General features: G+C 30.4%; 1 protein-coding gene across 11 annotated transcripts in view; it reads left to right on the forward strand.

Moving 5' to 3' along the window:
- Window positions 1-16942, forward strand: part of LOC132713953 (sickle tail protein-like) — a 155366-nt gene that overhangs the window by 88584 nt on the left and 49840 nt on the right. For 3 of the 11 annotated variants that reach the window (XM_060696667.1, XM_060696664.1, XM_060696665.1), the window contains exon 2: window positions 357-1142. The exons of 7 other annotated variants lie outside the window; for them this stretch is intronic. In XM_060696667.1, the coding sequence (XP_060552650.1) occupies window positions 549-1142 (594 nt within the window). In that variant the 5' untranslated portion in view covers window positions 357-548. Of the gene's footprint in view, window positions 1-356; window positions 1143-16486; window positions 16831-16942 lie in introns of those variants that run through there. One more of the 11 variants, XM_060696676.1, reaches the window with a different exon arrangement.

Below are 16942 nucleotides of genomic sequence, written 5' to 3' on the forward strand. Positions count from 1 at the left end.
TGGGTTTCTGATTGTATATTCCCTAAGGTCAGAAGATGAAAATCAGCTGTATTGTTGCTAAGATTTATGAGTTTTATAAATTGATACATGATTTGGAAATTGTCAAAATGCTGGAATTATTTTCAATGACTTTTCCCCCCTTTTTGTGTCTGCAGGAGTTTTCTAAAGTTACAGGGGTGCTTGATTTTAATTTTTGCATCAAATGTTTGCCAGAACAATATTCCAGGGAGAAAATCTATACATAGTTTTGGGAGACACAGTTCTGATAAAACAAGGTTAATCAATGTAAAGGAGAAAGAAATTGAGAGTTATATTATGTTGACCAAATATTATTGTTTGTTTTTGTATATTTATAGTGCATATTGAATATCTGCAATAAAACTGTAAATGTCACTTTAGTGGTTAAGGAGATAAAGATGGAAATAATCAGGCTGGTATCTAACAGATAGAAAGAATAGACCTATTGAATAATGTTTTTCAATAGGTTGGAAATAAAAAAGGTGTAAAAGCACCAGAAATCAATTTGAGGAATAATACTTACATTAAATATGGGGCAAATATCTTCAAGCAGATTGGATCAACAAAATGGAATTCATCATCAACATCAGAATGGTGACAAATCTTACATAAATGGACATGGTCAAATTTACACCTTGGTTAGGAGTGAACCTGACAGAGAAAGTCAGAAATCTCTTAATTTAAAGAAATTAAAGAAAGAAAAATCAAAAGAGGCCAGGAAAGATGGCAATAAAACAAAAAGTAAAACTGAAGTATGCCGAAATATTGCAAGGTATGATTCTGCCAAATATGGTGCAGATGGTGAAAAAAGGAAAGGTATTAAAGAAGTGACAATGACAACAAATGGACAGGAATATGTCGAGAATATATCCGTTTCAAAAAATACAGAAGAGCAGCCTGTAGGACAGGTACCATTGACACACTACAGAAAATGTGAAAAAGTGAAGCTTGAATATAGCAAAAATGGAAATAATTCAGAGAGGATTAGGCTTGTTGAAAAACATAATGGAAAAACAAAAAATGGAAATATTGAACAGCTAAATAGACAGTTTGAAGATTTTGTAACAAGATTGAGGAAAGAAGCTGGCATACCACAAGCGACTGATGTATCAAACAAAGAAAAGGTTGGTATTATTCATTAAAATCTTGACCTAATGATTTTATGTGTTACTGTGACTGAATGTAAATAAATGGAAAACCTGTTATTTTTAGCTGATATTGTACATTTAATATCTATGTCAGTCAGTATGTTATATATATAATTGATATGACTTTTCTTGTAAGAGGTTGTTTTTGCATGTTTCTGCAAGATATACTTTCTGGATTTTAAACAAGAAGGCATTAAGTAGCATCTTGTATATTTTTTCATAGGATCATGCATAAGCGTATAGTTATGCTTGACCATACAAACCTCGTTGCTTATTGTGAGTCTTCAGTTTTGTCATTTAATGTTTGAGACAATCATCATAATTATATAGAAAAATACCTTTATAAGTCTTCAAGTTATGTGTTATAATTATAAAACTGCTGTAAATTTGAGTCAATGAACAGCTTCTGTCATTTTGAGTCAATAGGTACCTTCAGTTAGTATAATGTTGCTTTCAATTACACATAAAACTGATGAAAATTTGAGTCAGTTTAAAATTTCTGTCAATTTTAGTTGTTGATTTGAGTTAGTCTATTTGAGAATACGCCAGCTATATTAGGAAAGGTCTTTAAGAGAATGGAAAAAAAAGAGTAAAGATGATGAATATTGAACATTGGGCAATAAACATTATAGAGGGCTGTGTAATAAATCATAGAGAGGCCGCATGCCAGTCTGATTAGATATTGTCATATATGATCATAAAAAACTGTTGTAACATTGGCAGATACAAATGTATATGGTCAGGGGAGATGTGGTGTGTGGTCAGAACTCATTTCATGGTCATTTAAAGGTCAACTGATTGAAATTTTAGAATGTTATGATGGAGAAACTGTTGAGGCATGTAATTAACTTCATACTCCTGCCATTGTTTATAAAATTTAAGAGCATGTTAGACCTGAATGTTAATTAAGGCAACTTGATGTTTGGTAGTATGTTAATCTGGACAGCAAATCTTGAATGTAGGGAAATAGCCTTTTTTGAGAAATTTGAATTTTTCTGTAGTCCTTTAGATAACCACAGATATTCTACAACACAACATTTAGGTGAAAGTCAAGGATAGCTGTTTTGTACTTGTATATAGTTTGTAAACCCTACAACAGAAACCATTTGGTGAGTGATCAAAATAAACAAAAGTTTCCAAATAGACCACTAATACCTGAATATTTATTTATTGAAACAATGTTTTGAAAATACTCCACCACCTGGAGTGTATATGTCAGGTAATCTGTCAGATAATACTACACCTTATTGGTGCTATCTCACTGTTAACTTTGATTATCTCTTTAGTGACCAATAAAAGGGAGATAATTATCCTTTTTCTTTAAAATTATGATTAATAAAGGGAGATAATAATATTGTATTATCTGAAAGTTATGACATGGGGATTTAGAGTGCTGTTTGAAGAATTGTGTCTGGTGTTCTGTATAGATAAAGAAAGTCTCTGGCTGAAATAGGATTATATTAGGAACAAGTTGAAATAATGGGCAATTGTTTTCATAGAAAATGAATAATGCCAAACCATATTCTAGTATGCAGGAAATTAATAAAGTCTGTGCAGTAGGATTAGTGTCTGAAAAATGCATAATTTGATCAAATAATTTGATTGGAAGAATAAATTTATCTACATTTGAGACCTACTGAAACTCAAGGGTTCAAGATTATAACTAAAATTACTAGACCAGTTCGGAAATAGACTTGTAGGGTATGTTCTCACACAATCTGCTGAGTTACCTAAATAAAGCTTATGTAAGGCCAAGGCCTACACTGTAGCCTGCTGAATTTCTTTAAGTAACTTGTTCAAATCTCATTAGGGAGATGATAAATTTTATGGTGCAAACAGTAAAGAGCTTTTGTCATACAGCATGGATTTTGCACAAATTGTCATTTTTACAACTTTAATAATGGTTCCAGACAAAAAAATTTATTTTTTGTTTGTTATTGTACATTAATTATAAACATGACACTTTATGGCCCATTTTCTAAGTAACTATGTAAGTAATTAACTTCAAACTTTATATTTATCTTCAACATCAAAATATGACACCATTTTAGAAAGGCAGATAATCCTAAAAGTTATGCCTTTATGCCTCTTTGAAGACTTAAGTTTTTTCTCCTAATAAAGGTAAATTTCTCAAAAGTTGTCAAAGTTAATCACTTCAAATTTTTGGGATATTTTTCAGTTTTTAAATTGAAATTCATTTCTAAAAAGTCAGGCTACTTGCATTTTTAGGGGCAGATAATCCTAAAAGCCTTTTCTGCTTCACTTATTTCCCCAAATTAGAAAATACTTCATTTTCTAAGCATGGATATAAAAGTTTCTTCCCAACTTTACATAATTATATGATTTTTCATGCAAATAGCTCAATAGCATATAATGTATTGTTTCTTTGTTTACATTCAATTAAATACCCATTAACTTGAATTTTGGTATTTAACCATTGAATGTGGAATTTAATGTTTGAATTAGGGTATTTCATGTAAATTTTTGTGCAAACATAATGACAAAAAGAGGTTTAAATGTTCTTCAAATAACAATTATGCAGTGATTGTTGCCCACAATTAATCCTAGATAATAGATATGACATAAGTTTGTGGTCAGTGTGGATGGTTTTACTACAATGCAAATACCAGTTTCTGTTTGTAAAGGCTTATAGCTACTTTAAAGTGGGGATATAGCGTTAAAGCTGCATGCTAATATATGCTAATTTTCGTGAAAATTTTGAAAATTTATTTAAAAGTAAAATATTATGAAGTTGACTAAGAAAATATTTTACACATTGAAAACAGTACTGACAATCCACATTAATTACCAAAAACAGGTTGAATTATGCTAAAATAGCTCTACTGTGTTACTAAGTAGAAATAATTTTGGTGATATTAATACTGCAAAATCAGTCATTTACTTTTATATCATTTAAGTGGACTTATACTTGATACATTGGAAAAAAACTTAGTCATCAAATTCCAGCATTAAATTACTATTTGTTTACATGTTTAGTTTCTTAGTGTAGGTTAGACAAAGTACGGTATCATTCTGTTCTATGTAATCTTACTATTGTGTTCAAAGTTTGACAGAAAGGGCCAAGAAGATGTCATTTTATGGATATATTGTGTAAATTAAAAAAATTACTTGAAGGCGTGTAACAGTCATCTTCCATTCTTAGATAGATGTTTCCTGTCAGTAAATCATCATTAGAGAATATATATATGTAGAAACCATGATGTTTGTAAGATAGCTATTTATTTGATGTTTGGTGGTAAAGCATATTTTGACAAGGGAGGTAATTATTGTTTCGCATTCAGCAATGTTGAGGGTGATAGACAGAATAGATAGACATGAGACTTGAAAGCTACCTGATTAAGTTTATGAACTCTTGCACCTCACAATGTTTGCAAAATAACTCATTTAGACAAGTGAAGATTGGAAAAAGATATAAATAACTGTATTTGCATGAAAAGAATATTGATTACTCAGCAGAAAATACATTAACTGCAAACATCCCAGTACTGATCTTGTATTATGATATATACAATGTAAAGGTAATGACTCCAATTGAACTTGAATCCTATATAAAACATTGGCTTGAGAAGATGTAGGTCCATTTAGTCCACAAGATGTGACAAGTATATAGTTGATGGAACTTTTAAGAACTTTGTAAAGAGTAATACCATGTTCATACAATATAAATACAGCAGAAAGTAGAAAAACATAATAAAAAGGTCTGATTTTGTAGTTGTAATGAACATATGGCTAATTTATTATGTGCTTATTTCTTAATTTAATAAAACAAATTTGAATTGAAAAGGTATTGATAATTTTACCATTTAGATGAATATAGAACAAAACCATGTGATGGTCTTGCCCAGCTTTTGGTTTGAAACAGTCCATTAGTAGTTTTCAGTGATGTTAGTATCAAATAATAAAAGTGAGCAGACTACAATATATTTATGGTTTTAAATAAACCAATGACTACAAATTGTAGCTTCGAAAGATGATATTTATTTTTCAGCTCAAATTTCTTCATTTATTGAATTCTAGAGTGGCAGACCTTAGATTTTATCAAATAAGAATGCATTTCTATTTTTACCCCTTACATGGCCAGTCATGTATAAAATTACAGACTGTCCACTAATCATTGCTGACCAGAACTTTGTGATACTATAAAGAACAGTTTAATTAAGTTAATTGGTTATGTTGATTGACAGCTCATCATGTCTAGAAGGTCACTAGAATGCATGATCACTATTGTTGGGTCAATGTACTGCCCTTTGCAATAGCTTCAGACACTACAGTTTATTGTTTCATTTCACTAAACCATTGCTGAAAATATTATACCAAGTTGCCTTGTTGTGCAACTTCCAGTCTTGTAGTATTAAAGAACTGATAAAAAAGTGAAGAAATCATAATTTGATAAATAAAATTTATAATATTTAACATTTACAATATTTAATTTGTTATCAGACAAGACTTAATATACTAGCAAAAACAAATGGCAGATGCTTCAGTTTTAATATTGTTGTTGCTATTTCAGCTAAATGCCGTATTGTCAAGGGGTTTGAATTCAATAGCTAACTTTGGGAACTCCAGTTTTTGCACAGAATTGCACTTTACCAAATTGCCCTCATGGAACAGTTTTGGCATTGATAAATACTGTTTACATGGAAACACAACCATATTGAATGTTAGTGAACTTATAATTCACTTCTTTTGTGACTGTTCAATGTAAAAGCATAGTTATAATAAGAGGCAAACTTTAATTGGGATTTTAACATCTATTTAACATTAAATGTCTTGTATAAGAATTTCAACATGACTTTTAGGTTGTTGTAGGTAATGTGATGAGTGCACACTAAGATCAGCCAGCACATCTGTGCATGCCATCTGATCATCATGTGTATTGTTGGCTATTCAGTCTGTACATAGTATGAAATTTTCTCTTAAAAAGAACACTTTTTTTGTAAGATGGGATAAGTCATTCAAATATATCACAGCATGGTATGGGTTAAACTCCCCTCCCCCTAAAAAACAAACAAATCAAAAACAAAAAAAAACTGACTGCCAGTGGGTGGGGTCAGTATCTTTAGGTAGTTCCGACACCTGCTGGTGGTGTAGTAGTTCCATCTCATGTTGACAGACCAGACCAACACCTTCATTGTCATGTGATATCTTTTTGTAGCACAATTAGGTACTATTTTGCAGAGCACCAGGTTTAATGTGTTGTTTAAATTCTTGTCATATAATTATTGCATTGTAAACATTTGACAACACTTGTAAATTATCTATCAGACAGGTTGAACTGTATTTAGTAGGTAGTTTTCTTTATTATCTTGGTGCAGTATTAACTTATACTGTAGATGGAAATCCTGTCTCATTAATTCTTAAGCAGCATTTAGGAAAGGTTTTAGCTGTTTCATTGTAAATGAGGTTTTTTGTCTACTTATTATTACATTTTGCAGGCAGTAGGTCCGCCATTTAGCCAATAAGCGAGTGTATTATATATAAATTACCTTGGTCTTATTTGCTGTCTGCAACCTTTAAAAAGGTTTCAATATAGAAACATAATTATGTACAGTAATAATGTTTATATAGTAATGATTTGTTAACTTTAAGTTACTGTCAAAACCATAACCCGTTTTAAAAAAGAAATTTCACTTATTTTATTCTCTCTATTGCAAATGACTTTCTGCAACAAAGGGAAGCAACCTGTATTAGAAATAGATTCTTTGAATGCTGGGCAATACATTTTAAAATTTCTGTAGGGCAGTTTACTAGTTGAAAAAAATGTTATTGTCACTTACAGATTCTAGTCATTGTAAATGCACTTTTTATCTTAATAAGATTGTTCAGGAAAGTGATTAAAATAAGTACATGTAAAACTTAATGATATTGTTTGGTTTTATTAACCTGTCAATTACATACTGATTACACTGTCGATGCACACATTATATTAATCTTCAGTAGATTTTCGGTAAGTTTCATGTGATGTACGCTTCACGATGGAATTCAATTTAATTTGTATCTCTTAACAAGGTGTACTAAGCGTTATAGCACAATAGGGTAAAGCAAGAGTTTATAATCTAAGTACCACACGTGTTTTAAGTTCGAGACCACGTTGGTCCATGTTTTTTTCTTATTAATACGTTCAACATTATTGAAGCTATATATGATTATTTTATGTTGTTCGTTTTGTTTTATTATGTTTTACTTAATTTTGTTAAGTCTATACTCTTTTTAAATAACATGCTTTAAGAATTCATATTTAAAATTAAAACTGATTAAAATCAATAAATGCCTTTTCAATGCCGTAAAACACACAACAAATCTGTTCCTTTAAGATATACTGCAAAAATAAATAAAGGCCAACAGTAAGTCTCAATTATCAGGCATTCTCTTTACCGACTGTCCTATTGTGAATTAACGAAAACCTTCACTTTAAGCTGGCGTGACTTTCAAAACATGACTAATATACTCCACATTAATTCTCGTAAACTACACGGACCAAACCGAAGCGGGATCGAATATTTAAATGACTCCTATAATGTATTCATAATTGACAGGTCAATAAAATCAGACTATATATATTAGTTAAATTTGTTAAGCAGCATTTGCTTATTTGTAACAAAATAAAATAACAAAGCATCCACCAAATGTCTCATTCAGGATCGTTTGGTTCATCTGTAAGTTTTTTATTCTGTAGAAAAAGCTAGTCAGTGACTGTTATCAACATTTAGTCATGAAGTCATATTTCCTGGCCAGATTATCTAGTTAATTAATGTAATTATTGGAGAACAATAGGCCAAACAGTTGCACAATACTGCATTAGTGTCATAACATAAAGTATACTAGTTTACCAGAAGTTCATCTGCCAGTAATAAAGTGACAATATTGGTCTCATGTCAAGAGAGAGGAGAGAGAAAAAAGCAATCCCTGAAATAAATGGACTTATTCTTTCCTGTTCTATTGGCTGTAAGTTAATTGTAAGCAACTGGTCAGTTTGTTGCACAATATTGTACTAAGTGTGGACAAAACCATCAAAAGTGGAGTTCCACTGGAATTATAGCGGATCAATATAGTGTGTGTATTTTCTCAGCCATTTTAGTGTAAGATGGGAAACTTTATATATCATTTCTGGAAACTATAGAAACCTGAGATGTTGTTGTTGGTTAATTTTCTACATCTATAAGCTGGTCAGAACATGTGAAATAAACAATTGTTATGTGTAAATAATTGAGTGATTTATTCTGTTTGAAATTGTCACAGTGGAATACTACATTCTGGGATTTATTGTGTTTTAATGTGCTGGTCAATTACATGAAACAGATTCTTTATATACATATATAACTATATTATATGGTATTGTCCCTATGTTTTTAATGTACTGTTTCTTAATAGGATATACTAACTACAAAAGTATTTATAAAATCTTTTATAATTAGAATGTATATGTCTGTAAGGTATGAAATAACAAGTAATAGGGCTTTATTTATTGTTGCTACCTATATGTACATGAGAAGGTCAAGGTTGAAATTTGTAAAATATAATCATATTATATTGTTGAACAATTACTAAAAGATAAGATGGCTTTTACTGTTAGCTTGTTTGCAATAACTGATTTAACCTAGACAAAGATCAGCTAGTACTGATCTTGGTCAATACTGTTCGTTATTCTATCAGAACTGTTACGTTTGTTGAAATTTGTCCTCATATGATAAATAGTTTTCTCTAGATTGAAAGATGAACAAATCATTTATAGATATTTAACCATATTAAACTTTATATATCTTAGTCATATTTATATTCATTATTTCAAATAATAAGAACCAACATATAAGTCAGGTAGACAGTAATCCTGGCTCCCCATGGAACCAAATTTGTTATCTATTACAGAGTGTAGATATCATCTATATGTTGTACAGGGAAAATTTTGACCTTGGTAATGTTCTTCTAATGTCCCTGTCATCTGACAAATTAATAGGTATAGATTTTACATAGAGAATTTCCACTGAAATCTGCCACATATATGATCTACAGTTGTAGAATGGTCTCTGACTGTCTCCAGTTATCTTTCTTTCACCTAAGTTTCTAGTGTCATATTGTAGCTTCATAAGTATTTACACTTCACAGATTTGAGTTTCATTGCAATATTGTTCTCTTAAAAAAAAGTTGTCTGATAAGATTTTGAATTTTGGATAGATGATTGATATCTGCTTTTCAACCAACATTTAACCTGATAATTTGCTGATCAAATATGTTCATAGGGGCGTCCGTGGCCGAGTGGTTGAGGTCGTTGACTTCAAATCACTTGCCCCTCACCGCTGTGGGTTCGAATCTAGACAGGGACTTTGGATTCTTTCATGTGAGGAAGCTATTCAGCTAGCTTACGGAACATCAGTGGTTCTACTCAGGTGCCTGTTTTGCCTGAAATAATGCACGGAAGGGCACCAGAGGTCCACAAGTTGGAATGTCGCCAAATTCTGTTTGAAAGACTCTGATATGATAGACTAGTGTGATAATTATTAATGTGATAGACTTTTGTGATATTCTAGTGTGATAGACTAGTGTGATAGACTAGTGTGATAGACTAGTGTGATATATTAATGTGATAGGCTAGTGTGATATTCTAGTGTGATAGACTAGTGTGATATTCTAGTGTGATATTCTAGTGTGATATTCTAGTAAGATAGACTGGTGTGATAGACTGGTGTGATAGACTTGTGTAATATTTGTATTGTGATATATTATTGTGATATATTTATGTGATATATTATTGTGATATATTTATGTGATATATTTATGTGATATATATGATGAAATACATGAGAATGAATGTGACAGAACATGTTATTGTGATATATAGAAGAATGCTAGTGTCACATATAGAACATGTTATTGTGATATATAGAAGAATGCTAGTGTCACATATAGAACATGTTATTGTGATATATAGAAGAATGCTAGTGTCACATATAGAACATGTTATTGTGATATATAGAAGAATGCTAGTGTCACATACAGAACATGTTATTGTGATATATAGAAGAATGCTAGTGTCACATATAGAACATGTTATTGTGATATATAGAAGAATGCTAGTGTCACATATTAAAGAGCTATCCCCGTACTGCCTCTTTCCGATCAGCTAACAGATTTTTCTACAATAACTGACAGTGAAATTATATTTAAAGAATATCTCTTTCAATTCTGCGAATTTTATCATTTTAGCTAATAAATGCACCAACTTTTTAAAATTCTACCTGAATTATTATTATGAATCGAGGACAAATCATTACTGACCCATTTTCCTGTTCTTCAAAATTTCACAACCACTTTTCAATCAGTTAACAAAATATAAACTGTACCACATAAAAATTGTCATACAATGTTAAAATATAATCAGTTATGTTTTGTGGAGAAATTTTGACAAACTCAACTTCAGATAAATGGTAATAAACAATTTTAACCTAATTTTAATGCCATTTTTCAATCTTGATATCTATTTGCAGTGGTACAGCTGTCGTAATTGGGGTATGGATGTACATTTCAATTTGCATAACAGAGAAAGCATGTTCTTGAGAATTTTTTAGGATCTTAGGGTCTATATGACCCTATTTTAGTGAAAGCTTACTGAAAAGTTATCAGAGAGAATGTTTTTCCTTGGTTAAGTGACTGTTACTTTACTGACGTATTACCTTAAAATTAAGAATTGTATGGTCAAATATGTACATATTAAAATAATAGCTTTCGAAGTGCAGTAGACATTATGACTTCACGATATTGAAACAGTTGTCCAACTTAATATCCATTTCTGCAGAATGACAAAAACTGAGTCTGTAAATCATTTATTTTTAGAAAATTATTGCGATTTGTAACTGGGTAAATAAAGGATTAGTGGAAAACACACATTTTACATATTTTGAACTAAAATGCTAGCATTTTCTTTTTTATCGCCATAATTGACATTGCTGCTAATAAATGTAGTCAAGGTGAATACAAGATGTGCTTACAGTTTGGTTACATGACAAATAAGGTTAAAAATAAAAAAAATCTTGGGATGATTGAAAAGTGGTTGTGATTGAAAACTGGCAGTATGTGGATATATTAGTGGGATACATTTGTGTGATATATTTATGAATGTGAAACATAAAGGAAATAATTAGTGTGATATAGTAAAGAGATATCAAAAGTTCTTTCATTTGTTCAAGTGCTAACAGTGATTTTGCCTGGAAAAAAGTCAGTCAGGCCAGCCATACAATATATTAAGTTTCATATTCAACTTTAGCAGATATTGAAATGCATTAAATTAATATGATCATGCCCAGTAAATTCAACTAGTCACACTAAATGAGGTTGAAATAGGTTTATCTTTCAGGAAACAGATTTTCACACTGAAGTGAAAGTCATTCCTAGGTCTGTTGTAGCCATCAAGATTTGATTGTCCATATGTTGGTCATAGTGTATCAGTGATGTGTGATAGATGTAAGATATATTTATGAGGTACATACTGTATTAGTGGACAGCTGGGAATCACTGTTAACAATTAACATATCAGAACATAGTAATTATACAGTCATTATCTATACATTATCACTATTTCTGAGGACACTAATAAAGTAATGGAATTAGGCTATATTCATGTATATATGTAACATATGCTAAATTTTTATAATGGTTTGTACCTTCTGTCAATGAAATTAAGGTTTTAAAATACTAAAATCAAGTTAAGGTTTTAAAATACTAAAATCAAGTTAAGGTTTTAAAATACTAAAATCAAGTTAAGGTTTTAAAATACTAAAATTAAGTTAAGGTTTTAAAATACTAAAATCAAGTTAAATTCAAAATACTAAAATCAAGTTAAGGTTTTAAAATACTTAAATCAAGTTAAGGTTTTAAAATACTAAAATTAAGTTAAGGTTTTAAAATACTAAAATCAAGTTAAATTCAAAATACTAAAATCAAGTTAAGGTTTTAAAATACTAAAATCAAGTTAAGGTTTTAAAATACTTAAATCAAGTTAAGGTTTTAAAATACTTAAATCAGGTTTTAAAAGATTGTAAGGATGTAGCGGCTTTGCTGGCTGTATACTTATACAGATTGCATGTACCTTAACATATTTACTATTTGTATTACGAGTTATAACTAATAGTAGCCTCGAGTGCCCATGTTCCGGTGATATAAGAACTGGATTGAGAATAAATCCAATTTAAAGAATGAAAAAAACAGTTTTAGCATTTGCCAAATAAAAACAAATAACTTACCTTCAAAATGCCTTTGTTTTTATTAAAATAGCATAAGTAGTTCATGATTTTTTTTTCAAAACTTTGACCTCCTTCCAAAAATTCTTCTGTAAAAACATGGTGCCCTGATTCCGGTGACGTCATACACATGCTAATCAAGGGGGGTAACTCCTAATAAAACATATATATAATAAACTAGATTTAGGAATGAGATATTGTAATAAAACTTTGTGTATAGCAAGCTTATAATTATGAAAACCCTGATTGGAATTGCTTTTAGACCCATTTGGGTCAAGGTCACTGTTACAGGAAAAGAAAATGATTTCTGGATGTTAACATTAGAGTTAGAAATGAGATATTGTAATCAAACTTGGGTTTATAGCAAGCTCAATATATCAAGACCACAGTTGTGATTGCTTTTAAATCCCTGGGGTCAAGGTCACTGTTTGAATTGTTAAATGGTTTCCATAAAATAAAAGAATTAGCAATGAGATATTGAAATTAAACTTGGTATATAGCAAGCTTTAAGGTCTTTGATATTGAGGCTATTTAGATTATTTAAGGTCAAAGTGACGCATTTTGTACAATGAAGAACAAGAGTTATTTGATATATAGGTTTGTGAAACTTATCAGTTATAATACTATTCCATATTTTGTATGAATACTTAACTTATAAAATATGCAGAAGTATGTTGACAGCAAATGAAGTGGTAGCATAAGTGTTCTATGGACATATTTCTATTTTTTGTCTGATTTATATGTAAGAAAACATTGTTACAGATGGTATTTTCTGCTGTCTAAAAATAGAAGAAATATCCATTTATTTCTAGGGAAAACCGTAATTATCAGACACTGAAATTTGTATAAGTGCATTTGCCGAGGGTTGTCTAGGAAAACATTTGTATAATTGGTGACAGTTTCTTAGCATGCAGTAATTGTGGCACAGCTTCAAGCTCTAGTACAATGATCTATAGTCAGAATAAATGTTAGATGTTGCTGCTTCATTCTCTAGCTAAATGTATTTCCTGTGCTCTTATTGATTTGAGTCCATGGGTTCTAAAATATCTGTAATTACTAAAATATCTGTAATTACTAAAATATCTGTAATTACTAAAATATCAGTAATTACTAAAATATCAGTAATTAACTGTGCTTCCTACAACAGTGATAACAGGTACTTTGTAAAATTATCATAACAGTTAATATAATAGTAGGCTTATATTACAGGGTATTTTTTGTTGATTTCTTGAAAATTCAATGAAATACAAAGCACAAAACAATTTTCTTAGCATTGTTAAAGAAATGTAACAAATTTGATGTGAAGAATATTTCAAGGTACAATAAGATACCCAATGTTCTTTGTTAACATGGATACAAATTATTTGAGCTAAAATTTATTTTAAGTATATTTTCGAGAATTCCTAAAATCTTGAAAGACTATCTCAATTATATAAAAAATGTGAAAATTTTTCGAAAATTACATCTTTCTTAAAAAATTGCCAATGATTATAAAACGTAACTTCACTTTTTAATATGATATTAGATGTACAATATTTGCAACATATGCTAAATATCTTAAATGGATTTGTCCAGCTTTTAATCTAGACATTACTATCAGTACATGTACACTGACTGCATGAAGAATAGTGCGTATAGCATGGAATTTTCCAAACATTTAAAAATTAAATTTTCATGTGCTGAATTATATTGTCTGAAATTAATTTTCATGACAATGGAAGAACAAGTTTTTTTTTTCTTCTGTCAACTGGCATTAAACATATGTTGATCACGAGGATGAAAGCACGAGAAACGCTGATTATGGGTTATTTTGACGGGAGACTTTGACTCCCTCATTATTGATTGGTTGGCCTTGGACATTATAACAATGATTTGTTACGGATCTTGATCTATTCTCAAGTCTCTGGTAAAGTGCTCCTTTTTTGGCAGAAAAAAATGACTAACGAGGAAACGTGATAAAGGAATTCTAGGGGCATAAAACAGGGCGTTATTCCAAGCTTCTGGAATCCCTTTTGTGTGCTAATTTTGACATTCCATTGGGGAGCTATATTTCAGGCAGTGGATAAACATTTTTGATGAACATTTGTTTCTAGGAATTTTGTTGTTTTGTTTTTGGATGTAGTATTATAGTGACAATTTTAAGTGATGCAGAAACTGCAGGTGCAGTTAGGAATTTCCAGCAAAGTGTTTATGTTTTGTACAGTTTGGTGATTATTTTTACAAGGTAACTGTGGGGGAGTCTGTATAATGTCTATAGGAAATTGTGTAGAAAATTGCTTCTTGTAAAACATATGCACTGAAATTGTGATGTGTAGAAATTTCTAGGTAATTTTAGTAAAAGTCTCAGGTGTTAATTCTAGAGTAGAAAAAACTCGTTAAGAGGAGGATGAAGAATATTGTGTCTTTTATACATAAATGGAAAATTACAATGGCTATAAAATAGCAGGAAATACAAAATCTGTGCTGTCTTGACAATACTGAGATTACAAAAGTGTTTTCTTGTATAGGTGTTAATTACTAACTCAGGGTGAGAGGTGTTGAAATATGAATAAAATAGGATAAAAATAATAGGGTATGTTGTGAAGGATTATACTGTAATATTTTTCTGCTGTTTATCAGTGTATTTCTGAGTTTTCTGTTTGAACTGAAAATTAACCTCCTCTTACTTTTTGCTGTTAAAAAAATTATAATGTCTTAAGTCTTTATATAAAATACATTTTGTACAAGTTATGACCATTGATAAACTATGACTATAATTTAACCATCATGTTACAAATGTGAACACTTGGAATTAATACTTACATGTATATTCATGTCTAATCTATAACAATTGAACATCTTAAATATTTCTTTGGTTTCCTTAGTTACAGATTTATCTCTTGTAAAAAAGAAATCAATTACTAACAAATAATGTTTCTGTTTTTTTGTGAGACATTTTTCTTCATTTTGCCCATCTTAGATGCAAAGATTGGTCAGAATACTTAATGATTCCTTCGGTTAAACTGTAACTATGACAGATAAGATAAATTAGTTCATGGCATGGGCAATGGGAATCCTGCTGAATTTCTGTAATGGATTTGCCCTTGTCTTGATTTGGAACTGTCCATTAGATATCTAAGGGATTGCAATATCAATATATAATAATCAGCTACCTGGGTTATACTGGTGACAAGGGTTTCAGCTGGCATTTCTCAAGGGAATTAACTGTTATTAGAAATATGTATTATTCTCTGTAGATTATCTGTATTTCATAATAAATAATTTGTGGTGTATATAAGGAGACACCAAGCAGATGCCAGCCCAGTCATATTTTACAAGGTTTGTTATTTGGTGTGAGTCAGTAGGAGTTATTGCCCTTGCATTTTCAATACATCTGGCCTACTTTGACCTAACTGTTATTAACCTTCTCTATCTAAAAGCATATGGTAGATTGCCTATCTGTAATTTTTAGCTCGACTATTCGATAAGAATAAGTAGAGCTATTGCAGTCACCCAAGCTTTGAAACTTTGCACACTTGTTCACCATCATTACCCCAACCTGTTAACAGGAGGAGGTAACTGTATCAAGCATTTTTTTTTACTATCAAGCACTAAGAATAGTTGAGCGTTGCTGTCCTACCAACAGCTCTTGTTTTAAGTATTATTAAAAAAAACCCATAATCTGACATTATTTATGACAGGGCTTTTTTTGGTTGTTTTAATTCTTTTTGCTTGTCCTTAATACCAGCTCAAGGTAAATAAACATGTTTTTGTTTTTACTGACATTTTCAGAATGTTTGCTTGAAGAAAAACTGACAGGTGTTTAGTTCTGTATCTGATGTTTTTAAGATAAATGATTTAATCAAAGTAGATTTTAAGATATTTTCTCTAAGTAGGATGTGTTTAAGTTATGATCATATTATGTGATATTATTTTTCAATTACCATCAGCATACCTAAAACATCATTATGTAATACTTTACCTTTGTACATGCAGATTTTATCCCCCACCCACCTTTTACAGGTAGTGTAAATATAGCTTAGTTTAAACTGTTCAGTTTTTAGACTCATTTACATACATAATTATATATCAAGTCAGGGGGATAATTGAAAACCTGTTATTACCGATTATTCTGTACAAAAGAGGATAGCATTTGATTTAATTTTATGGCAATTAGACAGGGTGAAATGAGAAGATATGCAGTAAACAAGATTTATTGTTGGAGAGCACTTCAAGTTTAGAATAGAATGTTTAATTTCTCAGTGTCAGGTCTTTGTACTTGTATTGCTATTAAAGAATGAAGTTTATTTTGTTTATAAACTTTATGCAGGATGTATTTTTGGCCTCGTGTTACAATGACTCATATTACATATAGGTGTGATTTGTGAAAAGATCTATTCTTTAATTGGAGTGAATTACAGCTTGAAATGATGGTAAATATTTTGATTTTATATATATGAATATATACATGTACATGAACTACACATAGCCAGGTATAAATGGTTGGTTAACATTTTATTAGAGGTTTTGCTGTGAGTTAAGATG

This window comes from Ruditapes philippinarum, unplaced genomic scaffold (assembly GCF_026571515.1).
Source record: "Ruditapes philippinarum isolate M1 unplaced genomic scaffold, ASM2657151v2 ctg186_1_1_1_1, whole genome shotgun sequence".
Lineage (NCBI taxonomy): Eukaryota > Metazoa > Mollusca > Bivalvia > Venerida > Veneridae > Ruditapes > Ruditapes philippinarum.